We start from the raw sequence: 26,938 nt of genomic DNA on the forward strand, positions 1-26,938 counted from the left end.
CGGTATTGTTGTTTTTTGCGGCTGTCCCTCTATTGACACAGTTCGCGAGTGCAGTCCTTCTTTGCATTTTCGGCGTCAGCGGCCAAACTCTCAAAGTAAGTCTGCAAGCGAAAGCCTCGGGAGCCAAAATAAAAAACCGCAAGAATCTGCACGCACCGCCGCCGATAAGGGATTAGCGCGAAGGAAACGAGACTCTCGTTATCTCCTTCCCTTTCTCGCCGCGCGGCGAAATATTAAGCAGCGGCGCGCATTATCGGGGCCTGTTTCGCGCGCCAAAAATCCGCGTGTGTTTGCACTTCGGCCGCAAAAACCGGTTCGCTCGCGCGCAATTTGATTTCCATTTAGCGCTAAATGTTTACTTTGGTTTTTGCTTTTCTGCTTTGTGCGCCGTGCGTATATGCGTGCTAAAGGGGACCGCAGGCGGAAGGACGCCCGGAATATGGCTCTAAACGCCGGCTCTGCTAATCTGGTTTTTAAAACTGGCATTCGCGCACACGCACCGCCTTACGGAGCTTAGGAGCTCGGGAGAGAGAGAGAGAGGGCTAATGGATGTAGCGCGGGCCTGGGGAGGGGATCTCGGGGCTTGAGGTTGAATTAGCTTTGATGCGTTCGCCGAATTAAACGCGGCCGGTCGTCCGGAACTATTGTGCTGCTCGGGCCCCGACTTCAGCAAAGTAGTTTTACCGAAAAACAGTAGGTAGATGACAAGAGGAAAAACAATCGCTGCGGGGCGGGAGATAGAGAGCCAGGCCATGATCATCGTACGCAGTGACAAAGACGAGCCGCTCGGCGCTGCTGCTGCTCGGGTAGCTCGAAAACACCCTTTTCTCACGCGTGAACTCGCGACACCTCGCGCAAGAGGGTCCGAGTCGCAGGGGGTCGTGTCGAGCAGCAGCGGCAGCGGCAGAGCCTGCGACCAGTCGTCGCGTCTTGAAAATGAGTCTCTGTGTGTAGAGAGCAAGGAGAGAGGAGGCGAGCGTCGTCGTCGTCGCAGTCGTCGTTTGACAGTCTCGAGTAGGACGTTCTATTCGGCGTATCTCTCCTCCTCGTTTTTGCGGTCGATTTCCACGTGAATTATGCTGATGACAACTGCAGCGCTGCGGTTGAGTTCTCTCTACTCGTCGTCGTTGTCTCTCGAGTGTTTATACATCTCTCGAAGGGTGAATCGCTATTCTTCTCCGCTTGTGTGTTTTCCTTGCGCCGTGTTGTGAGTTTTTTACAACACTGCAGCTCGATTCTCGAGTGTTAAATCTGGTCGTTACGGCCCTCGCAGCGGGTAATTCATCTCGCGGGTCATTAGACGCGGGCGATCGAGTGCTTTGATCCGTTCCCGCGGAGGAAAAAACGAGTTATTAGGATTGCTCGTTCGCGGAAAGAAAGGGAACGCCGAATGGATGGCCCACTTCTCGTTGCGGCATCCAGCGTCTATTTTCACTGGCTTCGCCTCCACTTTCATCTACCTCCGACTCCTGCACCGCAGCGCAATTACAACAGCGCGATGCTGCTGCAGCGGCCCACTGCCACCGAATGAAAATCATAATGATCTCGTCCCTCTCGCTCTCGCGGCGGCGGCGGCGGACTAATAACGTAACTCATCCTAATGCCCGAATACATTATGCGCCGCTGCTGCTAATTCATAGTAAAGAAACGAGTTCTTCTCTTCTTCGACAATTACGATCTCAATTAGACGACGTGAATTTAACGCGTGTCCCCGCTCGCGGTCGATTAGAGCAATTTTTCGGAGAACCTTTCTCGCTGCCTCGAGATTTACTGCATCCGGCCCTGCATCGATGACGAAAACTGGAAACTCGAGAAGAGGCCTTCGCTCGTGTTTTTTTTTCTTCGGAGATGGGTATTCTTGTTTCGTAAATTGCTTTCCACGTTTCTGCCCAATTAGGCTGGTTTTTCTTAATATCACTAATTGGTTAATTTTCCTCTGATTCACGGACGGAGATGTTTATCGCTTGTAAGTAGAAACCTGCCGTTTTTTACGAAAATTGTTGGCAATAACCCCGACATTGTCAACCGAACGCCCAGCGTATGGAAAAAAACTGGACTATTCAACGAGAACAGCTTATCTGATTTTCCCTCGCATACGCATCTGGTAATGCGCTCGGCCGGCTCTCCTCGCCCATAAAAATAACTCCCGATCTTAACGCACCCGAAGAGAGAAAGAGTAGAATTCTCACCAGATTCAACCGGATTCCGAAAACCTCGAGTTCCAGAACTCGCCCCTCTGCAGGAAGACAAGCAATAATAAAGCAATCGTCCTGCAGCCTATCAGTCATCCGCCGACGGAGCACATCGACGCAATGCGCGCTCGCTCTATGGGGGTCCGCGCAGCTCTCGCCGGCTATCGAGTTGCAGCAGCAGCAGCAGCAGTGGACGAACCCTTTGCGCAAAATTTATGGTGGCCGGCACAAAGCGAGCTCCGGCGCTGCCGCTTTATTCAGGTGGACACGATCGCGCGCTCGCCTTTGACTCGCGCCGCGGGACATCGGACCCGGGGACTTTGTTCTCTCCTCGGAGAGAGAGAGAGACAGAGAGAGAGAGAGAGAGAGAGAGAGAGAGAGAGAGAGAGAGAGAGAGCAGGAGCGAGAGGCTACCGCGTGAAGAGAGAACTGCGGAGACGATGTTCTCACTTCGGCTCTATGGATTACCCGGCGATTATCACCCGACTGTCTTGTTAGGGGCCGCTTCTTCTTCCTCCGCTTTTTGCGCCGCTGCCGTGCTCGACGAGGACACAAACAAGTGTCTTCACGCTTCTCACGTGAGCGCGTTCGATAACCTGCGCGCGTCAGGTGGAGAGGAAAGAAGCCATCCTGACAATTATGCGGCTTTATTATCTAACCGAAAACAATTACGCGCGTTTTTTACGCATAGCTCGTAGCTCTCGTATACACCAGGTGGGAACGACTTCGGGGCGAGCTTTCTTTTCTCGCGGGAAAAGAAAGCGGATGCTGCGCGCGAGTTTCTCGCCGGCGTGTGCGCGATGCACGGAAAATGATTGAAACGGTAGTAGTAACAGCGCGCCGAGCGTTAGTCACGGGATATTAGACGCTCGATGAAGCGCGCAATTTCCATTGTTGCCGCCTTTTCCTGTTGCGCGCTCCGGCTTCTGTTTTTGATTGGCGAGTAATCGGCGTTTCTCCTCGGAGATCGGCAGCCGAGCTTCTTCCGGGATGTCGGCCGGGGCTTATCTTATCGGGGGAATTTTAATGCATTGCACTCTTTCGAAGTTGCGCACGTGTGGAAGATAATGCTAATGCCTCGCTTTTCTAATTTTCTGTTGCAGGTTGGTATATACCGAGAGCTGCGCCTCGCTATTCCCCGTATCTATCGAATATAATAACTGCATTAGTCGGGTAAGAAATCATAACGATCTCTACGCGCTCTGACTCGCATATTGAAAACACGAGCGATTCATTTGAAAATTAAGCGAAACGAGCCTCGCTCTCGCATACCGTGTCAAGGAAATTCAGCAAAGTGCTCCAGCCTTATCCATCATCGTAATCGTCTGGAATTACCCTCCGTTGCATAAAGCTCGCGGTAGCTACGAAAATTGGCTTTCCATCTACTCGGAGAGAGAGAGAGAGAGAGAGAGAGAGAGAGAGAGAGAGAGAGAGAGAGAGAGAGAGAGAGAGAGAGAGTGAGCGTGTGTACAACCGGCCGACTAGCTCCTTTGTAATCTCGGTATTCCGTGACGAAGACGGTCCGCAAACAGCGGCGCCGTAGATACGCATCGGAAAATCGGAAGTCGTGGCAACTCGGGCTACTCGAGTTTCTCACTCTCACCGGCCAAGCATGCGACCTTATCTGAGCTGACAGCTATACACTCGCTCCTCCAACTCTACAATACACGCTTTTTTCTTCCTCGTCGTGTGTACACAGGAACGAGAGTGCAAACAGATCGGGCCTTATACACTCGATTCGAGTGGCCGAGTCGTAAAGGATACAGCTTTGGAATTTACTTTTTCACGAATCAAGAGCACGAAGCGCAATAGTCTTATTTCACGTCCTGTAAACACGCGAGCCGGAGAGACAAGACGGACGCACGTTGAGGAGAGGAGCTCCGCGAAACCCTCAATTTAACCCTCGTCTGCATCAGTCTCTCTCCCTTCACTCATTTGCCTCGGCGCGCGTGTGTAAAACTGTGTGCCCCGTATGGAAATTTACCGGTCGGAAAATGAGCGCGTCGAAACGCTCTCGCGAATGTCCTCCCCTCGCGTCTGTGTGACTCGGCTCGAAACTTTTCAGAGCGAGATTGAAATTAGTCACGTGTGCGTGGTGTGCATATCTATCGTGTATTGTTTTTTTTTTGTGCAACAGGAATTCGGCACTGTGGTTTTTTGAGGATTACGAATTTTTCACAAATGATTCACTGCTGAGGTATGCTTCTCCGAGAATATTCCAGAAACGATGCGCTGCATTTCTAGAATCGATGGACAATCGGCGCAAAAATAAACTCGATGTGTCGTGACTCGAGCTATGCGAGGTAGAGAAAAAATTGAGGTTGCGTTCTTGATTTAACTAGCTAGCCCCGAAGCCCTGTGTCATGATCACGACTTTCCTTGGCGACTATCGATTCGCCAGATTACGTGATAATGAACCCGGTGAAAAGCGGATCGTCTGCTTTTCTACTTCTAGGCCTCTCTCCGTCGAATTAGCGCGTTTTCGGAACAAGGTCGAACTTCTGCCTCACTTTTCTCCCCCCATTAGCGAGTTTATAACGACAAAAAAAAAATGCATCCGGCGAGAGGTGATGAATTCTCCAACAATGCACGCGGGAACTCACACGCGTCGATATCCAATAACTAAACATTCTCTCTCCCTCTTCGCGGGAAAACTATAACGCGGCGCAAACGAGCAGCAGGAGCGTACTTTCTCTTCCTCGGCTTGTAAATCGCGGAGAACGCATATCTAGCCGAGAGATAAAATGCTTCGTGCAGCGATAAAGCGTGATGGCGCGCAATTATAAAAATGAAAATTGTAACGAGCGGCGGAAAGCGGCTCTGCTTAACGACTCTCCGCGAGCAACGACGCTTGACAACAATATCGAAGCGTCAAAGTCGTACGGTACATTTTGACTTTTGACGCCGCAATAGTAGAACACGGTACACGCTCCGTTTCGAAACGGCCTCTCCGTTAATTATTCCAACAGAGCTGCTAATTGGTATCTAAACTACGGGAGATTAGATTAGAGACTCGTACGGTGCAGTCATTCAGAAAAATGAATAAATTACTGCGATAGATTCGTATCGAAGCGCTCGTGTTGCTGCTGCAGCGCTTCGAAATCAAGTGCAGCAGCGGCGGCGACGAGACTCGTCAATGAGCTCCGCCGACGCGACGCTTGAATGGACCCTACTCTCGCTCGCTCGCTCGTCCATTTAACAATTGAGGCCTCGCGCGCCCCGTTTTTCTATCTTTTTCCACTGCCGTCTATGAGATGACCGTTTTCTGTGATTGACGACCGGCGAGACTGTGATACGGGAGGAGAGCGTGTGCGTACATGATTCGCGCACGCGGCGGTTGTGGCTTCCGCGAACTTTTTCTCCTTATCAATAATGGCGAAATCTTTGACCGTGAACGAACGACGCGATTATCACTTTTATGGAGTTCGACAACGCGAGAGCGGTGTGTCGCAGCAGTTTCATGCTTTACGATGGTTGTTAAAAATACTGCGTCGTTCGGCTGTCGAGATCATTGTATTTTTATTGTGAATAAAGAACTTCTCTAATCGTACAAAGACGCACGGCATAAATCATTTCGGTTTCTCGAGTGACTCTCCGCTCTCAATGCCGAAGCAATTAAATACAATTTTTTTAGATTTCTTGAGCAAGCATACGATTTTCCCATTTGTATCTTTAAATGCAAGGTTTTACCGACTTTTAATCACGATCATTTCGCGTCCTTGTACACACTCACGAAGAGGCCTTTTCACTATGTAAACTCCTCGAACCTCTCACGATTATGATCGATAAGTACGCGGCTAAGCAGGAAGCGAAATTTACACAAGTCTTTATACGCGTGTTATCTAATAACGCTACTTGAGACAGAAAAACGATGGGCAGTGGGGAAAAAAAAGTCCCGAGTGAAAGGAAAGCCGTTGATTTATGCCGAAGATAAACGCTTTTCGGCAGCGTAGTGACTTCATCCGTGCGCGGAGACTCGACCTTGTAGGTCTGCCGCTTAACGGCGATTCGACACGTGAGCGCCACTGATATCCTATCCGAGTCCTAAAGATACACGGGATTTGCCGTGTTTAGACGTTTTGTTGAAACCTTCCGGTCTCGCGCGGCGGATGACGCGCTCGGATGCCCGAGAGGCCATTGTTGCAGTTGTAAACGGCGAGAGTGATTTCGGGGCGCGTGCTAAAAGGCCTGAGTCAGATTTTTATTGGGGCTAGTAACCTTCCTCGTCGATAAGAGGGATTTTACAAGTCGCGGAAAGTTACGGTTTCGGAGATGATTAATACACCTTCGTCTGCTCGACGTGAAAGTGTACATCAAGTTCGCTGAAATTTCACTGAAAGAGCATGAAGTGATTTTACAATAAAATAAAGAGAAGTTTCGGTTTCCTCGGAAACAGAATTAACTCGATACGAGCTCTTCCAGAAAAATATTTAGGAAAACACGAGTCGTCGAGTCTCTTCTAGCTGAAATATTAAAAAAACGATAGCGTCGATCCAAAACTCAAACAAAAAACTGCTCTCGACCGGAGATACGCTATCTCCGTGTACTATTTTCGAAAATGCTAATCTTCCGGTCTGCCGGATAACGAACTTGGCTGCTTCTCCGGCTGCGTCGCGCCAACGTTCTACCGTGTAAAAATTCTCCATATTCCAGTTTTGCACGCGGAGACGCTCATCAGCTGCCGATTCCCGCACGCACATATTTTCCCAACGCGTTTGATCGATGAGCGAGAGAGATCTCCTCGCCGCCCAAGGTGCAGAGCTCGTTTCCCTCTCGATTTTTCATATACATTACGAAGACGACGAGCCGTCTCACACGCGTCATTAATCTTGCCAAAAAGCGGCGCGAATATGCGGCGGCGCGCGGGAAGCAGCAGCTGGTCAAATAGAGCCTCTCTCAGCTCTGCTTGTATTGAACGTATAACCGATGTCGCGAGCTGTGTTGTACCGAGTAGTGGACAGCGCTCGATTCGCCGCGCGTGATTACAAAACACTTTTTCATTCCAACGCGAGGCTCTCGCTAATTTATGCGGAATGCCGAGAATGGTGTAATGAGCGTTTGTTTGGGACGCTGTGGAGTGTTTGTTTTGAGAGTGAGAATGTGAGAATTTTTCGAATTTCCGCGAGGAACGAAAGTCTCTAATGAGCTTTCTTTGTCTCCTCTCTCGCTCAATGCGACGCTAAAGACCGTTATTATGCATTATATCGAAAGTCGAAACTTTCTCTCCGAGAAACAATCCGCGCCGCGAAGATATAGATCGTCGTCTCTCTCCTCGAGTCTCCGCGATTATTAAATAATATTCCGGCGCTGCGTCCTTGCGCGCTCTCGCGCGAGCGGTAATGACGTCGCGAAAGGTCTCTGAAAGCAAACTGCGAAAGAAAGAGGAGGAGGAGAGAGAAAAAAGGTACTTGAGATGAGCTGCTGCTGCTGCTCTCGAATAATAACCGGCGAGCAGGGAGCACAATCGCGAAGAAATGCCGAGCTTGTGAATCAATCGGCGGCAATCTCGAGAGCCCGCGCGATGAATTGGGCCATTAATTCCGAGACCGGCGGCTCTCGACGACGAAGAAAGAGCGTGTGCGTGTACGAGGTACCGAGAGAGAGGGAGAAAAATGTGCTCGAAACTTTGTCGATTAGACTCCAACCGAAATTCTTTTGTGCTTCTAAATCGTTTTGAAACTACTCCGCTATCAACGTAGGGTGTAACGTACGACGCTCTCCGGCGTGAAAATGAATTCGAAAATAAAATAGATCGATCGTTCAACGCGCGTCATGAAATGCGCGCGATCGTGAAAAAGTAACAGCGCACGCGCTCGGCGGAAAACCGTTGCTCTACAGACGACGCGACGCCCGACGCGAGAATAATTAAAAGCTCGCGAGTGTGTACGTGCTCGACCTGTCGCGCCTGTTCCTTTTTACGGCTTTTCGGTCTACTTTTTCATCGCGCCGCTCGTTTTCCACCCGCACGCATGCGACTATTGCTCGTTAAAGAGTTCCTTCTTATTTTTTCTCCCGTTTCTGCGAGATCGTGGATTATTCGGAGAAACTAATGAGCAACCGTAAAAGCGCAGTAAAGCAGTGAAAGTCCTTTTCGAATATAGAGAAAATGCACGTAACAATGCCCAACGACCAATATCTATATAACTGCATTGAAAGTCAACGTATTTCGCGGAGTTCGTTATCGGAGCTCCTTGAAATGTGAAGAAAATCCCAGGCCTTCGATTCTTACACGCGCGATTCAATAAACCCCGGCGACGTCCTCAGCACAATGCCTCTCTCACTCCGAATCCTCGAAATTCATTACTCGTCGGCGTGGAGATTGCGCGGCATTGTTCGGCCGCGGGTATTTTCACGGAAAAAAGGATTGATCGATCTGTGTGTGCTCGGGACGTTTCGACGCGCCGGAGATTAGGATTTTTATACCTGCTCGCGATATTGTGCGTGTGTGTGCACGACTCAATTAGTCGACGATCGATCGATCAAGCGAAACTCCGAGTAAATAGAGTCGACGTAAGCTCTTTTTTGTATACAGGCTCTGAAGGATTTTCGCTCGGGAGGTTCGCACGCGAGGCTGTCCTTACACTCGGTCAACATCGAATATCGATTCGCCGTGAAGCATAGCGGGAGTGTATTAGGTTTTTTAACGTCTGCAGCAGAAAAGCGCATAGAAATCGTATTTTCGCGTTGAGTAACGAAGTCGATAATGGAAGGTCACTTTTCATCGCGCGCGTTATTGAAAGCGTTTTTTCTCCATCCTCTATACGCGCCGCGTTCTCGAGCACATAATAAATCCTCCGGAGGCGATTTTTCACCCTTGACGGACGACGCCCTTTGTCTAAAAATATTAAAAGTAATTGATACGCAGCCTCCAGCATAACGAGTTCCATTCCAGAACTTAAATATCACTCCGCGGCGTTCCATCCCATCCCATCTATAACTTACTCCAGTTCTCGCCTTCCTCCGGAGACTCACCCGCGCAGAGCACAACAACACGGCCACTTGGACGCGTATCCCCCGCTAATACCGAACGAATGCCGCCCAGGTGATGGAAAAGAAGCAGCAGCAGCCGCAGGATAAACATCGGCCGTCCGTCATCGGCAACATCGTCGAGCCCCTAATAGACGACTCTCCTTCCCTTTCTTTCTTCTCTGGGCTGCAGTCGGCGCGACGCGCCACAATGAAGCCAGGCGACATTTGTTACGCGTAGGCAGGACTCGCCGCAGCAGTTTTCCGACTCGTTTTTCACTCGGGCGAACGAGTCCGTGCCTGCTGCGCGTAAAGGAAAGCTGTTGGCTTTTTATTCGACGCCGAGGGAGCTGGACGCGTGGCACTGTGTACTCTATTTTCTTCCAGGTGATGCCGTGATTTCTTGCGACGGATTTCAAGAAATGAGACGTGAATGTGGATGCGTTTAAAAGGCCATAGGACTCCGCTTAACAGATGCATCCGCAGTTGATTTATCGGCGATGGATGAATTTTAATTCTCGCGAGAAAAGCCATAGTTCGTATTATCGAAAACGAGAATTATCCCTTGAAAAATCGAACGTTTCACCTGAACGACGCCCCGCTCCCGAGAGAAAACCCCCCTAAATGCCATCGCGCGTCAATTGTCACAACTCACGCTCCAAAGACGCCTCGTCACATGTCCGCGCGCACACACCGCCGATTTGTCCAGAGTCATCTCGCAAACAAGGTGCAAGCCTAAACGGCTCATGTTGCACTATCCACCCGGGCGGGAAAAATTCCGCCTCATTTGTTCGATTTCCAAGCAGGCAGTCATGCGGCATCGATTTTTCTCTCGGCTTTTCCGCCGCGGCCGCCTATGCAGCTCCGAGAGGACAATATATAATGTAATCCAGAGGCCGATTTGGCTTTCCCACGGCAATGCTGAGTCGGCCTATCGCTGTCGATTGGACGATTGCCCGCGTATGTGTGTCGCGTTTCGTACGTGAATGGGATTCGCTGTGCGACCACTTGGCCTAGGCTGTTCGCGCGCTGATGCTTTAAATCTGTTTGCGGTTGGCACTGGGTAGCGCGCGCGCGCGCGCGTGTGAGCCGAATCGCGGGTTTTTTCTCAAATTAAAACTTTTTTCCTCGGTCCCTCATCCACTCGAATTCATCTCATCCGAGCGTGAAAACACGGCGCTCATCGCACCGTCGTGAATCTTCATAGAAAGTCAAGGTTGTGCGCACAAAAAAGTCACTTTAATCTGTCCCCCGGAGGGAGGCATGAATCAAGGCGCGACGTCGCGCATTCGCTTATGAAAAAAGCCTTGAGACAGCGTCGCGACGCTGTCTCCGCACAATGAGCGAGACACGCGTCGTCGGTGCAAGAAGATGCGTTTCCGCATGGAGAGAGGTTTTGTCGCGAGACTCTCTCGGCTAATTTACGAGCCGCCCTGTGTTTGCGCTCGCGTCTCTGAAATACACACTCGCTCATTTTCAATATTGATTCGCAAAGAAGCGAACAAATAGCGGAGGATTAAAAAATCGCTCGCGATGACTCTGCCGTTGCCTCGGGAATCACTTTCAAGGTTCCCTTCTGTATAATACGCCCGAGCCTGACGTTTATATTGCAAAAACCAACAAATTTACGATCGCCAAAGAAAGGACTCTCCTTCTCCTTCAACTCTTGTACTCACCCCTCGGCAGCGCGAGTCGTAAACGAATCTCTCTGCGCGTATACGAGGAAAAAAGCGTATTCAACAACTCCGCAAACAAATAGCCATCCTCCGCCATTGATCTTCGGGTTTTATTCGGCCGAAATGACAAGTTTACGGGAGTAGCGCTGTCACAGAGAGGAGAGAAAAAGACTTTAATGCACTCGACTTGGAAGATCCACTCTCCCCCGTGGAAAAATTGAAAAGGGAGAGAGCCGAGTCGATGTATATTTATATTTCCGCGCGGCCGATTTCTACCTCTCGACGAGCGAGCAGCTTGCGCGCATCAATCAGCTGATCGGGGGAAGCTCTATACGTCGGGAGTTTTCACTCGAAAGAGGCCGATTCTGTCCGGTCGATTTGAGGCGCATCGGCAGCCGCCAGCTCGAATTTTCTCTCTCGGATGTTTTGGCGAGTCTCGTTCACGGAGGGGTCAAGGTCGATTTGCCGCCGGGGGAAAACATGCGCGGCAGTTTGTACGCTCGGACTAATCCGCCGAAAGTGGGGCCATCCTTTATGCGGGAGACGGGCCTCGATGAACCCCGGGAGTTATGCTTTTTTCATTATGTGTGTCTGTGTGCGGTGGAATGTTACGAAACGAAAATAAAACCATTCGAAGAAACGAAACCCGAGAGAGTTAACGGTTCCCCGAGCGAGCCATTCGCTAAAACGGTATACACATAATCCGATCAGAAGTATTTTAACGAGCTCGCTGCCTAAGGTGTAGCGTGTGCGCCACTATCGCCACCGCACCTGACGATTATGACAGTGTGCGATGGCGATACGCCGGCGGCAGCTGTGTGCGGAGCGCGTTTCGCTTTTCACCGAGGAATTCCAGCGCTACTGATGCAGGAGAGAAACGCGCGCGATGAGTCGCCCGGCTTTATGCCTCCTCGAGAGCGTGACGTCACGCTCTCGGACCGTCCGAATACAAGATACGAAAATTCTCGCTTCCGCGCGGCCGGCGCTTATCGCGCAGAGCATTACGAGTGTCGCGTTCCGTTAAAAATGCAGCTGTTAGCATCGCACTACATGGAAACGACGTGTCGTGGTGGCGAGATATAACAACGGCTAGAAAGCATTCAGTCCGCGTAGCCTACATTACACGCTAATAAACCGCTTGCTATTGCGATTCCCCGGGCTCGCGCAAAAACGACCTCGCACCTTTCCGTTATTCAATTATCGCGGCAGCTCTCGATACCGTTTGTCCCGACGTCGTCGTCGCGGGACGCGCTATTTTAATTGAGTGCAGCGAAGCCATCTTCAAAGCAGCAGCCAATTTTCATTCCTCCTTGCGTTTTAATGCAGCGCGCTCGGCTTTCATTAGTCGTCTCTCTCTCTCTCTCTCTCTCTCTTCGCAATTTCGGTGCAATTCAAGTCCTTGATCGAGGCTTTTAATGAACGAGCGCGCGAGCAATTTGCATAGAGAGATATTCTTCATTTTTGGCATCAGTTGCGATGAAGTCGCTTTAATAAAGCATACACGCTCTGGCTCGCGCGTCAGTCAGAGCCGTTACGTGTAGAAAAGTGGTTCACACACGCGCTGTGCAATAACGACGTTACGTCGTTTTTCTGTTGTTGCACCGCGCTGCGCCCGCGCGTGTGTGCCACACGAGAGGGAAAATTAGTTTCCGCCTTGGCTACTTTGTTGCGCGTTTTACGGCTTCTTTCGATTAGCTCGCGGCAATTACCAGAAGCCTGCACGCTTTGGATTCCCGAATCCCCCGAAGCAGAGTACACGAGCGATCTTGGTACCGTTTGAAATAGTCAGACAGACCAGAAACACGAGGTTTTTTTTTGTCGAGCGAGAGAGCGTGTGTCGAGAGAGCGCGAAAAAAACCACATCATCATTAGGCAACCGTCGCGCGGAGTCGAGCCCCACGATTAATCAGTGCGATTTTTCGGGCGACAAAAACGATTTGCTTATGATAATAATCTCAGGCGCAGCGGTCTCTCCAGGAGGGAAATTAATTTTCGGCAGAACGCGTTTCAGAGGGGTGCGCGCGACGACGACGCTCGATTTGCATGCCAAGTCGCTTTTTTCATCCGCTTAATACAGTCTCGGGCGTTTAATGAGACGTACTTTTGAATTTTTAACGCTCTCGATTATCGCGCGCAAAAAGTCCTGAATATTTCTAGTTTCCAGCCGGCGAAAATACATTGAAGCCATATCAGATTCGTCTCGCATCCACGCACACACACACACACGCACACAGCGAGCGGCCGACAAAAAATCAACAGCGCATACACGGGGTCGCTTACGGACGTTCCGTCGCGAATCATATCATCGCGCAGGCCGCGCGAGGGAATAAATAATTCATGGAGAGGCGCCGAAAAAAGAGTCGGCGCGCGCCGAGATATTATGCCTGGGTGTCCGTTATCCATGTGACTGACAAGTCATGCGCCGAGTCGTCGCAGTGCGCCTCGCGGAATTACCGATGCTGCTGCTGCTGCTGCTGCTGTTTGCTGCGGAGACCGGATTTGATGGGAATGATTCTGGGGTGGCTTCTCCTCCCCGCCTGCCTGCGGATTCGGGAAGATTAATAAGCGAAGCCGTTTGAATACATCCCGCCCGAATCGCCTCTAATTAATCAGGAGGAAAAAATTGCCAACCGAAGAAGTACGCGTCAGTCCCGCTCGTGCGAATCGATCGAGAACCCGCGCACAAAGAAAGAATCAAGAGTGCTCTCCTCGAGGACTCTCCCTTTTCCGGGCGCGCGCATCGGCAGCTCCCACGGAAATTCAATCCTCGAGTGGACTCTCGACGCGCGCGCGCGCGCGCACATTGTCCGTTTAGCGCTGAAAAACGTGACTGAGTGGCCGCTGGCGGCGCGGAATGAATGGGTGCAGCGCGCTCGCGAAAGAGGTTTTGGGGGCTATTCAGTACCTTCGGCAGACGAGGGATTTCTGAGGGAGTACGCGGAGCTCTTTGAATAGCGCGAAATCGTTATCGCTGCGAGTTTTGTCCCCTCCGCGAAGTAACTGCGCTCTCGAAATTTATTCACGCGGGCGCTGGCGAATCGCGGAAGGCGCTCTTAATAAAGCTATTCCTTACACGAGAATCCACTCAGCGAAACGACACGTATACGCGCGGACTATACCTTTTCGGCGTTTCCTACTCATCATCAGATGCATAGTAATCCGTTCCAATTAACCGATTCCCGCTGGAGATGCGCGTGTCGACGATGTGGCAGAAAAGGAGCCGAGAGATTCAGCCTCCCGATTAGAGAGAGAGAGAGCCGGTCGCCTGTCGCCGCTCCTAAAACAGCTGTCGGAGTGTTAGAACAACCAACCGGTGGCCTGGTGGTGGCTTATCGCCGGCGAGGATCGTTGGAAAAAAAAACGGTTTTCGAACACTGTTTGCGATTCGGCCGACCCCTTTCCTCGTCGTGCATTTACCAACATCGAATTAGAGGCAAAAACAACTGCCGCGTGTGCGCACCGCTAATAGTCAACGCACTGATTTGCGGAAAGGAAGAAGGAAAAAAGAGCAAGCGCAGCGGCCAGCAGTCCCGCTGCGTCTCGGAAGAAATTCTGGTCTTTAAGCCTGCGCCGTAATCACCGTCTACGCTGCCCTCGACGCGTTCGACGCTCACAAGACGTCATTAGAAAACGGCGTGGCGTGGTGCCCGTTGTTTTTCGCGAAAGCGCACTTTCCGCGTCACGCTGGCATTGTCGCGCTAAAGACAGCCCGACATTGACGCGCTAATGCCCTGGCATTTCTGCCCCGGGAGGTGGACGTTTGTTTGCGGCTGGCTGTCATGCTCCGAGGGATACGTTGGCTTTGAGAGAGCGCTATACCTACACACCGTACACGGCGAGCTTTGCACGCGGCGTCGGAAGCTTACGTGCGCGCGCGCGCGCGCGAGCTAATTTTGAATTTAATTCCGGGGCTATTGTGCGTGACTCTCGTTGAGTTTCTCGTTTAATCAAGAGTTGGTGGATCGTTTTGGAAAATCCGCGAGCTGATAGAAACGTCGGTTTTTACGGCATACGAGACCCGTCGATGATTCACTGCCCATAAAAATCAGGTGGAGCGTTAAAGCCGACGCGAAGTGCGGCGATAAATCAGAAAAAATCATTCGCCGGCGCGACTGAAAATACATGGCGTATTAATACACCGAAAACTGCATTTCCCGAAAACCTCGTCAACTCGAAAATAGACCGCCGGGACTGTAGCTCCACTCAGCCATTAAACTACACTTCCAAAATCGTCCCCTCGCGCGCACAAACATACGAGTCTACGCTCTTTCCCCTCTTCCCGCGGCTCCGTCTAACTGTTCTCGCTGTCTACATTCCCCCGCAGTAGCGACAGCAGCTCGGAAGCGCCGCGCGATAAAGACGGAGGGAAAAAGCAAGCCGCGCGCGTCATGCGCTCGTGCGCTGCCGCCGCACGCGGAAACCGGAAGCGCGCGAATGCGGGCCGCGACGGTTACGTTATTAACGAAAGTAAATCGGCCCTGCCTCTCCTTTCTTCTTCCGCTCTTTTTTCGATGCCGCCGCTGCGCGCGGTGCTATCGTAGAAGTACGCGATTTTCGATGTTTTGGGCCCGAGCATCGCTGTATTCTATGTTGCACCGGGAAGGAAGAGAAGCTGCATACTAGGCACTTTCACTCGGTAATTGCGGTTAGGCCTTTGTTTTTCTCCTCCGCAGCGCTTGATTGACTTCGTCGCTTCATTGTCTTGCGTGCGAAATTCTAGCTCGGCGCTAATTCAATATATCGAAGCTGCATTATGCGCGAAACGTTCGATAAGACCGACGAACGACGTTACCCTGAGCCGGAGCGTCGCTTACAAAACGCTCTCGGTCGTCCGATATGCGCCGATGAAATTTCGCGCCACCCACGCGTTTCGAGGCTCGATAAGAGCTCGCGCCGCCGCTGCAGCTGTCCTATCGCTACGTCAGCGACAGGATGAATGAATTGCGCCTCGCGAAGCTACGTACTCTCGTCGCTTTCTGCGCTCTCGCGGCCCGGGACCGTTGTAAATCAAGTGGCGCCTCGACGCTCAGCCTTATCGGAGAGGTTGATTTTTTCGGGAGACCGGAGAGACCGAGAAGAGAGTGAGAGAGGCATGGGGTTATAAGAGGCTTTGTCGCGCGGGCCCGATTAATTTTAGGATTTTTCGAGGCTCGCTTTGTTCTAGAGGCGAGATTAGAGCGAATGCGCGTACCGCTCATAATTGGAGAGAAAAATCGCTCGCGATAAGGGCAGTCGTAAGTCAAAGGCGACCAAGTGCCGCGAGTTATTGTCGCTTTTATCGCTCCATGTTGATTAAAACTTCTGCGCGCTAAATCAAACTCGAGACTGGCCTTGGCAGCGCGGTCGAAACACACTCGTCGAATGCAGCGGGAAAACGACGCATCGATCTCTGGAAGAAGCAAACGAAGGCATGAAAAATCCAATCTCCGCATACCAGGGCAACGGCATCGATATCACGCTGTCTTGGCGCCTCTGCGCGACCGTTACACGCATACGAGCACACGCATCAGGGCCGGCTATAGCACCTTCCCGAGCGCGAAAGTAGGCAAAACGCGCTCCCCTTTTTTCTAGGCTCTGCTCCGCACCTCCCACCTTTCCAGATGTGCAGTTAGCTTAATGATACGGAGCGAGCGCGCGAAACGGGCGGAGCTCCACTCGCTGCAATGTCCCTGTCGAATCGGGGCCCCCTAGCGGTAGAATCTGTAATTACGCAATCCGGTAATTCCCTCCTGTCTCTTTTTTCGATTCCTAGAGTGTACCGCGCAGCTCGAGCCGCAGGGAGGGCAGGAGAGCGAGCGAAAGCGCAAACAATGGAAAAGTCTCTAACGAGACTGCAGTCTCCATGGCATCGCTCTCGTGCGTCACGCGGGCGCGTGTGTGTACCCTCGCGGCTATTTTCGTCGCGCCCCGACCGAAATAGAACATCCTCCGAGCGCCCACACAACCTGTCGCGCCGTCGGAGGCTCGTCCTGCCGAGAGATCATTGCGACTCCCACGTCGCGTCTCCCGAGCGTTTTTTCCATCCGCTCCTTCGTCTCCTGTGCTCGTCAGGCTCAATCTAACGCGCCTTCATCCCGCGCGTGGGTGGAGAGTCGATGAGCCGTGGGAATTCGACTGTTTTGGTCGTTAGGCACATCTCGTTCGAGTGGCTGAAAATTCCGTCGACGCTGGCGTCGGGATTTTTCCCCGCGAAAATAGGGATGAGCTGTTCGCGTTGAAGGATATTAATATAGCCGTATGCTCGCTTACGTCGGCGTGGGCGTCTTTTGATTGATACCCCGCTGTGAGGCGGCAACTATTTGCTAATGAAAAAGAGAGCGCTCATGTAAGCCAATAAATTGCGCAACCGAAAAAAATACAGCCGTTTATGTCATATAATTTTCCTTTCAGGGAGCGCGCGCGCGCGCGCGTTGCGCAAGCGGCGCAAGTGTATAGCTTTACATAAAGATAACGATCTATGAGGAGGGTATATCGTACTAAAAATTGAATTTCTACTTCCAGGCGAACTCTACGTGGAGGACCTGTCGGAGCGTTGCTTCGTGTCGATCCGGATGGGCTACCTGTGGGTCGAGGGCACCCCGATGAGGCTGGCGCTGCGAGCGCTGAACCTGCGCCAGGCCCCGCCGAGCATCTGCCAGCCACACGCCCTCGCCCTTGGCTTCACCCTCAGCAACTCCCAGGGAGACTCCCTAGCCACGTTTTGGGTGAGTCTCGCAGAGCCTTCTTGAGAATTATTTTTTTTTCTTTCTTTCTTTCGCCGACTTCCTCGTTCCCACCATTATCGCATAGAGTGAGCGTATCGTTATTGCTGTGGAACTGGTGATTGGGACGATTGAGTGCCAGTGTCTGATGGATGGGTTCATTGGCTGCTACTTCCTTTGGGGTGCTTGATTGATTCGTCGTGAGAGTGGAGCAACCTTTGTTCTGTTTGTGTGCCGGGGATTTATTTTTTGTTTCATTACGCACTTCGATCAGACTTTTATCGACGTACCGTTTCATATCCACTGTAGCGACCAGTTGCGCGTAGTCGGGCGTCTTCATTAGCATAGAGCCCGTAAGCACGAGACCGGCGTATAATAGCCGTAATGAAAATCGCAGCAGCCGTAAATAATTTTTTCCCCGAAAGGACATTACCTTCTACCGCCGCAGATAAAATAATCCAGATGTTTCCGGTACTATTTAAGCGATTGCGCAAGGAGTCGCCGCCGCGGAGCCCGCTCTTCGCAGTTAATATCGACTAATTAAAACGAAATAAAAAGAATCGTTACGCTCAGGCGGCCTGCCTCATAATAACGACGTCTCGGCCGGGCGCGAGCTTGCGCAACCTTTGTTTTTAAGCGATACTCTCGCGATTTGGCTCCCCTCGTTATATAGAAAATAGAGGCTGCCGTGAAAAACCAAGTCAAACTCGTCTTCCGCGCGCTCGCAATTAAATATTACCCACCGCGGCTAGATTTTTCTCGAGCACGACTGCTATACGGCAGCGACGGCGAATTCCTTGGCGGCGCTCCAGCCGCGGGGGCATTTCCTAGACGCGAGTCTGGCATGCTGATGAGAGATCTCGGCCTGTGGGAAGGAAAACAAAAACAATGCGTCGCGGTACCTAATTGTTGGGGCAACCGCCGCGAAATTTCGGGAAGAATGCGTTACGATTTTTTTCCCTCTCGCGCGCTATTTCGTTGTTCCGCGTCTAGTCGGTTGCGCGAGGAGGTGACGAATGTGAAAAATTCGCGGCGTGAGAACCGTTCGCGCCGCGCGCAGATTGATTAACTCCTCGCCGGAGGCGCTGCGCCTGATTTATCGGACAATAGCTGCAACACCGAATTCACCTCGGAGCGACGTTCGTCTGTCATCGAAATTAGCGGTAGTCCGTTTGTGAAAAAGGAGGCGGAAAATACCAGAAGCACGCGCCCTCGCGCTCGCTGCACACGCAACGTAATTACATGCAAATGCGCGAGCGCGCCTGCAGCGCTGGCTTATCTGCGATCCGTTTTTCTCGCCGCGAACACTTTCACTCGCGCGCTGAAGATACACCGCCTCCTTTTAATTAAACGAGTGCAGTAGGAAAGAGCCTCGGGGCTGTCATTAGCGTCGGCGGTCGCGAGCGGTTTTGATATGGAGATTCGCGCGGATGGGATGGGCTTCTAAAGAGATGACGATGGCCGCCTTAATGAGGCTTCGCTTATTCACGATGCCCCGGCTAGATTGCCGCTCCTCTTTTCTTCGCGTCGTTGCAAAATGGCACTGTTTGGAGGAAAATTAAAATTCCCGCGGTGGGACTCGGCATTCTCATTCAGGCGGCGCGCGTAGATAAAAAATCAAACGACGATCAAACAAACCGAATACGCGCGCATCTTGAATTCACGAGCTCCCTTCCGCGAGCCGCGCCGCCGACGCGGATGCACATTTTTGTTCGTCGCGTGCTGTTCCCTCCCGGGAATATATAATAAAACAACGCCGTTCCCGTGCGAGCGTCTCTTGGCCCTATCCCCCCGAGGACGTCGATATAGGTATGCATCTGCATTACAGCAGGAAATTCAGGGCTCATTGTTTTCTCGCGCGACGAGTCACGAGTCATCGGTACCGGGCATCGATTTGAAGAGTGCCGATGAGACGCAGACACAATGATTCGTTTGGGCTTCAATGGACAATGGCGCGGCGTAAGCGCTCGAAAGTAATGTCAAAATAGTCATTATATTTCAAAATAGTCATTCCATGATATACAGAGTTAATAGACGAGCCCCCACGCGCAAAAAGGGAATTAAGCGCTATCTCGGATCTAATAATCGGCGCAGCCTATATTCCAGATCTCTCAGAGTGTCTCGAGAGAACTTAACGAAGCGCGGAATCAGGCCGCTGTTATCCAATAAAAGCAGCGCGTGAGCGTATCGCACTCGCGAGAAGAGGCATATTGCCCGAGTATTTCGATTACACGCGTGTACTTCCACATTTTTTCGCCCACGTACCCTCGACGCAGACTCTCCGCAGACTAATGTCTTAATCGAATCTCGTGCAGCGTGTATTTTTCCTCATTCGAGCTCAAATAATTACTCTGGTTTATTAATAAATTGATGACGCAAACGGCTGATTTGCATACCCGCCTCGCATCGGCACTTAATGATGCATAAGAAATGGTTGCGCGATAGCTAATTACGAAAATTCCGTATTATATCACGCGCGCGCCACATTTTATAATCGTGAAACGGAGAACACGCGCGAGAAAGCCATCCGCGAAACCATAACGACGACCGAAGCGCTTTGTCGCCTCGCGACCGCAGGGAAAGTTTCGCTTCCGCTGCGAAAAAAAAGTCCGCAGCCAGGAGCGATATCGATACGCGCTCGCCTTTTAATTTCATATGTGCAGCGGGGGGCTTTCAAATCCGCAGCGTATAGCGTCATGGTCAATCTTTAGAGCGGGAGACCGCACGGCGACAAGATTAATTGCCGCGCGAGGCTATTAAGATAATTAACGCTTAATTATTGTGGAGATTCTGCCCCGGCTTTATTATTACATCCTCGCGAGCGCGCAGATCCTTGGGGCAGCTCTCAGGAAGCTGCGCGTGCTCTCGTTGCGCCATCTGCTTATTAGGGCGTGTATGAGGTAAAAAATAATTGCTTTTTTGCGCCCGCGCGCACCTAATGACTTCGACACTTTGATATTATAACTCTGGCGAACGGCGAGAGAGCGAGTTTACAGGTGAGTTTTTCAGGGGGGAAAGAGTTTTTCCGCGGCCGGCGTTCGTTAAGTGCGCGAGCGAGGGATACACGAAGCCCACAGCCACCGTGATAAATGATTTACGTCTGAAATGTATGGTTGATTGCTCTAATTAAGTTCAATTATGATTCAATCGTCGCTGCTGCTGCGCACGAGTTCGCTCTGGAGCGCACGAACGCTGCTGCGGAGCCAGGAAATAGCCGCATGGTTCTGCTGCTGAATTTGTCTGATCGAAAGTTTTTTCCTTTTTTTAATTTTCATCGCTGTGTAACGAATGCCACTGGTGTCTGGGTATAAATGAGCTGCTGCGATTGCGAGGCACGCCACAGAACTAACTTCATTTTGGCCTGCATCGAACTAACCGAACTGCTCCTGCAAAAGTTCCCCCATTACCCGAATCATGCACCCGAACGAATGAAACTTTTGCGAGCGCACTGCCCATCGGCGAGTCGCGCCAAGTTGTACATACTGCAGAGAATTGGACGCCGCCGAGTGCCTTGCTTTTATTGTTTGCTCGACTTTTGTGTGTTTCTCATGTAGATAAGCTCCCATCCCGTTTCCCTTCATTGGTTTTGGCTTTAAAAGATTCCTCGACTATTCCGTCGTCTACAAAGTCCCGAATTGTCCTCTGTTTCAGGCGGACACAGAGCCGATCTGGTGGTCCTGGGTCCGGGCCATAGCCGCGCAGATTGTCCGGCAAACCCCCTTCCGTGCCCAGCGCTGCCTGAACTTCCTTGAGATCCTAACGACCTGTCCCCGTGGGCCCTGCCCCCTACCCGACAGCCCCACCGACCAGCGCCGGCGTTCCCGCAGCGAGCTGCGCTGCTGGCCCACCAACGACCTCACGGTCGAGAAGATCAGCAACGACTGCCACACCAGCTCCATCCTCGAGGAGTCGCGACGCAGGGCGCGCAGCGAATTGCGCGGCTGGTCCAGCAGCAACTCCAGCGACGAGGACCTCATCGGCAGCAACGGCGTCGCCGTCCTGAGCGTCATCAACGGCAAGAACCAGACGAACATGCTCATGCAGACGAGGGCCTGGGGCTGCAGCGAGAGCAGCGAGGGTAGCGACGACAGCCTACCCTGGGGCGCGGGCCTCTGCCGGTCCAGCGTCGACTCGGTCGACTCCGCCATCTCCATTCCCGAAGCCACGACTCGTGAGCAGAGGATGCAGCGGTACAAGGAGGCCCGCAGGCGCGAGAACGAGGCCCGGAGGAAACAGGTGCTCGAGGAGGACGCCAGGCGGAGAAAGGCCAAGGCCGCGGCCGAGGAGAACAACAACGACATTCTCCACGCCAGAAGCCCCAAGCTACGAGCCACCAGGCTGTTCGCCAACGACAACGAGGACGACTCCTCGCCGCTGAGCTCGCCGAAGGAGTCTCCCGTCTCCAGGCTCACCTCGTCGCCCTACAGAATCGAGCAGACCAGCGTGACGGTCGAGAGGCTTCCGCCGGTGAAGCCCTTCAACGACGTGTCCGCCACGGTGAGGTTCGAGGACACGAGGCACCACGAGCCCGACGACAACCGGAACAACAACAACAACGCTAGGACCAACCAGCACAATACCAACCTCACCAACGGCACGACCAAGCCCGCCGGCATCCTGAGGACCGACACGAGCGAGCGCAGAAGTCGAGCCCGCGAGCGGCGGAGCGTGCGCGAGAGGAGCACCTTGCTCTCCTTACCGACGATCGGTAACGGAAACATAAACGTGGAGACCCTGAAGGAGCGCAAGGAGCGACTGAACGCGGGCGCAACGCCAATCAGGTTCCCCGACATCGCGATGGACTGCACGGACGGCGGCAGGTCGGCCAGGGCAGCGGCAATGACGACCTCGCTGTCGATCCTGCGCGACCCACCCTGCGAGGAGGACGTGGCCAGGCTCCTGGAGCGCTGCCAGAGGGTGGATCACTACGTGCCGGTGCGCGAGAAGCTGACCCTCTTCGAGTCGCTGTCCCGCATGGGCGGCCGCCTGGCCAGGAGCACCGAAGACCTGGGCAGGTCGAGCTCGAACCCGAGCCCCAGAGGTAAGCAGCGGGCCAGGTCGCTGCACGACCTGAACCGAGGCGGGGCCAAGTCCGTGCCTGTGCGCGAGATGTGCAGATTCTTCGAAAACGGGCAGCCGGAGACTCCCGTCATGGTCATGGCGAAGAAGGAGGTGGCCAGGTCGAGGTACAGCGACTTCGGTCTCACTAACGGAAGCAGAAGCTTGTCGACCTGGAAGGACCCGCCGAAGAACCCCAACGCACCCTGTATAAGGACTTCCACGAGAAGAAAGCATTACGCCAAATAATGTGTTTGTGTTTTGTTGTTGGTTGGTTTTTTTTGACGATTGAATGAAAGACTATCGTCGATTTCTCCCGAATAGTGCTTTAGTTCTGCCTTGAGTAATGAGCGAAGTGGAGCACAGTGGAGAACGATCGGGTTTGTTTAAATAAACCGATGATAAATGTTATTTATTTGACTGTTGAAGAGTGCAAAAATCAATTTTCGGTGCATTGTTCTTAAAAATACTTTGTTCAATTTTACGACGTGGAATAGTGTCGGTTGTTCTCTGCTGTGCTTGCTCAATTTATACACTGCTGTGAAGTTATTGCGTAAAATACTTAGGTGCTTTAGTTGAACGATGTTTTGTTTGCTCGGGTGGTATTTTCATCGCATTGATTATTTCACGAGAGTAATTTGTTCGGTTGTTCAGACTACAAGCTGAATGAGAGAATTTTTTCGTCTAATTAGCCATGTGAGAAACTCGGCAAAAGTAACGCGCTCGGATTCTTGTAGCGAGAAAAGTATTATGTCGTTCATTGAGAGCTTATCCTATTCTTCGAAATGAATGATCTTTTGTTCTTGTAAGTGCATTTTTCTCATTTCTAACGACTCTGGCGCTGAGCGCTAACAGAGCCAAGTGTGAGACTTTCCATAAATGATTTCCTCAGTATTCACAGGCCTCCGAACGAACCCTGATTTCCATAACGTTTTACGCGATTCAGAGATAGCGCGGAATTTTAATTTTTCAACGATTTGATTTAGTCGCGGATAAATTATTCACGTGGGGTAATTATGGAAAATCAAAGTACGCAACTCGAGCAAGGGACTGTGTTTCAATATGTGAGTATTCGACAGCTGTTACATCTGTTAATGTTGTGTTATAAGAAATATGTCTGTCTTGTGTGTTGATCATTTCTAAGACGATGAAAAATTTACTGTTATAATGCGTGTATAACTGAGTTTCGACGGATGAAATTGAATTGCAGCAGCGGCAATGGTCAAAGAGGCCTATTTATAAATTAGTCTGATAATCTGTGATTAACCGTCATTTTTATAAATTGAATGTTACACTTGTTTGTATTGAAGAATGTGCTTCTGGCCATCGTTGCTCGTCACTGTAATTCGCTGAAAAAATTATTGTCAATCGGTGTTTTTGTCGGATGAAAAACTGCAAAAATCACAAAAATCTTTTGTTCTGTTCACCGTGTACGTCCTTGCTTATTGGAAGCAAAAGAGAGAACAGCGCTATTCGTGTGTGTTCCTGCATTAAACTCGTGTTCCGTGAAATATTTATCAATATTTATTCTCAACGCGCGAAATCGACGAAGATGTACGAACAAAAAAAAAAAAGAAAAAGAATGAAGAAGAAGACGAACCCGTTCTTTTCTCTTCTTAAAAAAAAAGAACACAGCGCGCATACACGTGTATACGCGTCGTTAATCAACCGGATGGGGCGCAATTAATCGAAGCTCGAGTTCGCTCTCTCGAACGAGCTGTGCGCTCGAGTCGAGAAAAAAAATGAAGCGGCGGCGGCGCTTTTCGCTACACACCGGGGAGAGAAAGTCGCCGCCGCCGCTCGTCAGTGCATTTAAGAACTCGAATGGCGTGCTTACAGTGCGAGGTGCGAGAGGATTTTGATGAGAAATTAATGATGAAACGTATTCTTTGGCGATTTTTGCGGTGGAAGTTTCACTCGTTAAACGCAAAATTGAGCACGACATCACCTGCGCGGCTCTTTCGTTCGATCTTTTTTTTCTGCATCTCTCTCTCTCTCTCTCTCTCTTGCTCTTTCGGTGCAGTCGCTTATTAATACTCTTACGAACGATGGGAAGATTACGGCGAGTCTTCATAAAGCCCTTATTCATGTGGTTACCGCAATTAGCAATGATTAATCGCGACGAAATTTAATCGTAAAATTGGCAGCGGCAAAAACGAAGGAGCGAATCATCGAAGTGAAACCGTCACCGCAAGAAATTTGCAGCGAAGTGAAAGAGAGCCGGCCTGCACACGAGGGAACGTATAGGCGAGCGAAAGAAAAGCAAGCCGTGTTGCTGCGGCCGTGAAAAATCGACGAACGAAAAGGTAAACACAGGCGAGAGACAGTCGCCGCAGAGCGGCATTATAATAAAGAAAATGGAGGGCGAGAAAGAAAGTAACAATGACGGGGCGCTAGGAAAAAGTGCGAAATGGAAATCGGCGAGACAATCGCTGCTGCGAACGCGCCGAACGCAAGTGGCACACCGCGTGTATCGAGAGAGTTCGTTAACTCAAAGCCGGCCCCGGATCATTAGACCCCTCGAACATGCCTCGAGTTTTCCCGGCCGACCTTGGCCAGCTCGGTTTTTCATCCGGTCGTCCCTCTCGGAGATTAGAAGCAGGTTCAGTAGATTACCTTTTACGTCGGGAGGAGGAAAAGTTTCGATTGCAAAAAATAAACAAACGCATGGCATCTCGCGCATACGCGGTACTTTCGAGTGCATTCGCACGTGAAGAGAACCTTTCGTTTCGACTTTCCCGCGCGCGTAGAGCAACTGTGTCGAGCCGATAGAAGAAGAAAAAATAACGCGTGGCTCGCCGAATGGAGATCAATCGCATTCGGAAGCGACCTTGAGCGCGAGCGTTCGCAGTTACTCGACCCGGAAAATCTCTTCCTTCGCTCGAGAACGCTCATTTCCCGTCGCGGCTGCGGCCGCTGCTGAAATCGGGTCAGTCAGTCGAGCGGCATCCGCAATCTTTCAATTTCGCCCCGGGGTGATTTATCTGTCGTCTCGAAACTCTTCACGGTGTAGAGATGAATTTTGTTATTCTGGATCAGGAGTGTCTCTCGCCTGCGTTTGAAAAGGAAAACAACCTGTGTGCGTATTGTGTGTATTGTCGACTGTTCGATTGGAAGCTACGAGAAAGAGACGAGGCAATCTTCCACGTTTTCGAGGCGTCGAAAGCAGTTACGTTGGAAAATTGGCGACTTCCATCTCACTCTCTCTCTCTCTCTCCCACGATGGCATGTGTACGCGCGATGACTGATGAGAATGCTTCGGGAGGGGGAGAGAGCGAGAGAGAGAGAGAGAGAGAGAGAGAGAGAGAGAGAGAGAGAGAGAGAGGAGAGAGAAAAAGCCGGTAGAGTAAACGTGATGAAAATCGCCGTACGATTGTATGACAATGTACTGAGATTCAGTAGACTGTGTAATCTCTTCTCGTTTAGATCATAACCACTCATCTTGTAAGATATACTCGTTTATTTAAGTCGCACTCATTATTTAAGCACCCAGCGATGTAACGGTGGAGAAAAAAAAGAACGAAAACCACTCGGTCACGATTCTCGCCGCGGAGAGAGAAAATTCTCCGGCGAGTCGGAATTTATAATCGAATTCGTAGACGTAGACGTAAGAATTGTACATATATTATTCATGTAACTCATAAGCGTTCATGCGCACTCACACTTACACATACACACAATCGATTCGATCGCGCAGTGCCCGAAACACTCGGGCTTGTGCGCGCTAGTATTTACGAAACAAACGAATGTAATCGAACGAAGTTTATAGGCAAAAATAAGTATCTATCAAAATGTATAACGATGAAAAAAAGAAAAAAGAAAGAAAAAAAAAATAATCGCGTTTGATTAAGTCGACGGCCGAGCGCGTTGTAATCGGCCGTTCGCCAAAGAGGTTCTCTAGTCCCTCGCGAGTCTGAGACACGAATAAACAAGATTAAGAAGAAGCAGAGGATTAATTCGAAAATCAGCGAAGCGGATGGAAATTCAGAAGCGCTCATGTATGTAAATATATATATATATATATATATATATATATATATATATATATATATATATATATCCCTCTCTCTCTCTCCATGTATACGTCGCAACGTTGTAATCGATAAACAAGCTATCCGTGATAAATAGACAGACAGACACAGTAGTTACTGCGGGGCCCCCCTATACGGTCCCGCCGCGCGAGTTTGTATTTGTATTTACGTTTGTTATACTTGTAATAAAAGGGACGAATAATAATAGTCGTTATATAAAGGAACACCGACTGTCGTTTTAGAAAGTTTATTTTCTGCCCCCTCTCTCCTTCAATTTTTTCGTCGTTCCTTTCCAAGTCCTTGCGCCTTGCGCC

General features: G+C 50.9%; 1 protein-coding gene across 1 annotated transcript in view; it reads left to right on the plus strand.

Annotated features, from left to right (window-relative positions):
- LOC100678782 overlaps positions 1-26,848 on the plus strand; it is a 51,995-nt gene extending 25,147 nt beyond the window's left edge. Inside the window, exons 2-3 of the mRNA XM_031931365.2 lie at positions 17,336-17,538; positions 21,187-26,848. Coding sequence (XP_031787225.1) covers positions 17,336-17,538; positions 21,187-22,842 — 1,859 coding nt within the window. The 3' untranslated portion in view covers positions 22,843-26,848. The remainder of the gene's footprint in view (positions 1-17,335; positions 17,539-21,186) is intronic.
- Positions 26,849-26,938: the final 90 nt, after the last annotated feature.

This window comes from Nasonia vitripennis, chromosome 5 (genome assembly GCF_009193385.2).
Source record: "Nasonia vitripennis strain AsymCx chromosome 5, Nvit_psr_1.1, whole genome shotgun sequence".
Lineage (NCBI taxonomy): Eukaryota > Metazoa > Arthropoda > Insecta > Hymenoptera > Pteromalidae > Nasonia > Nasonia vitripennis.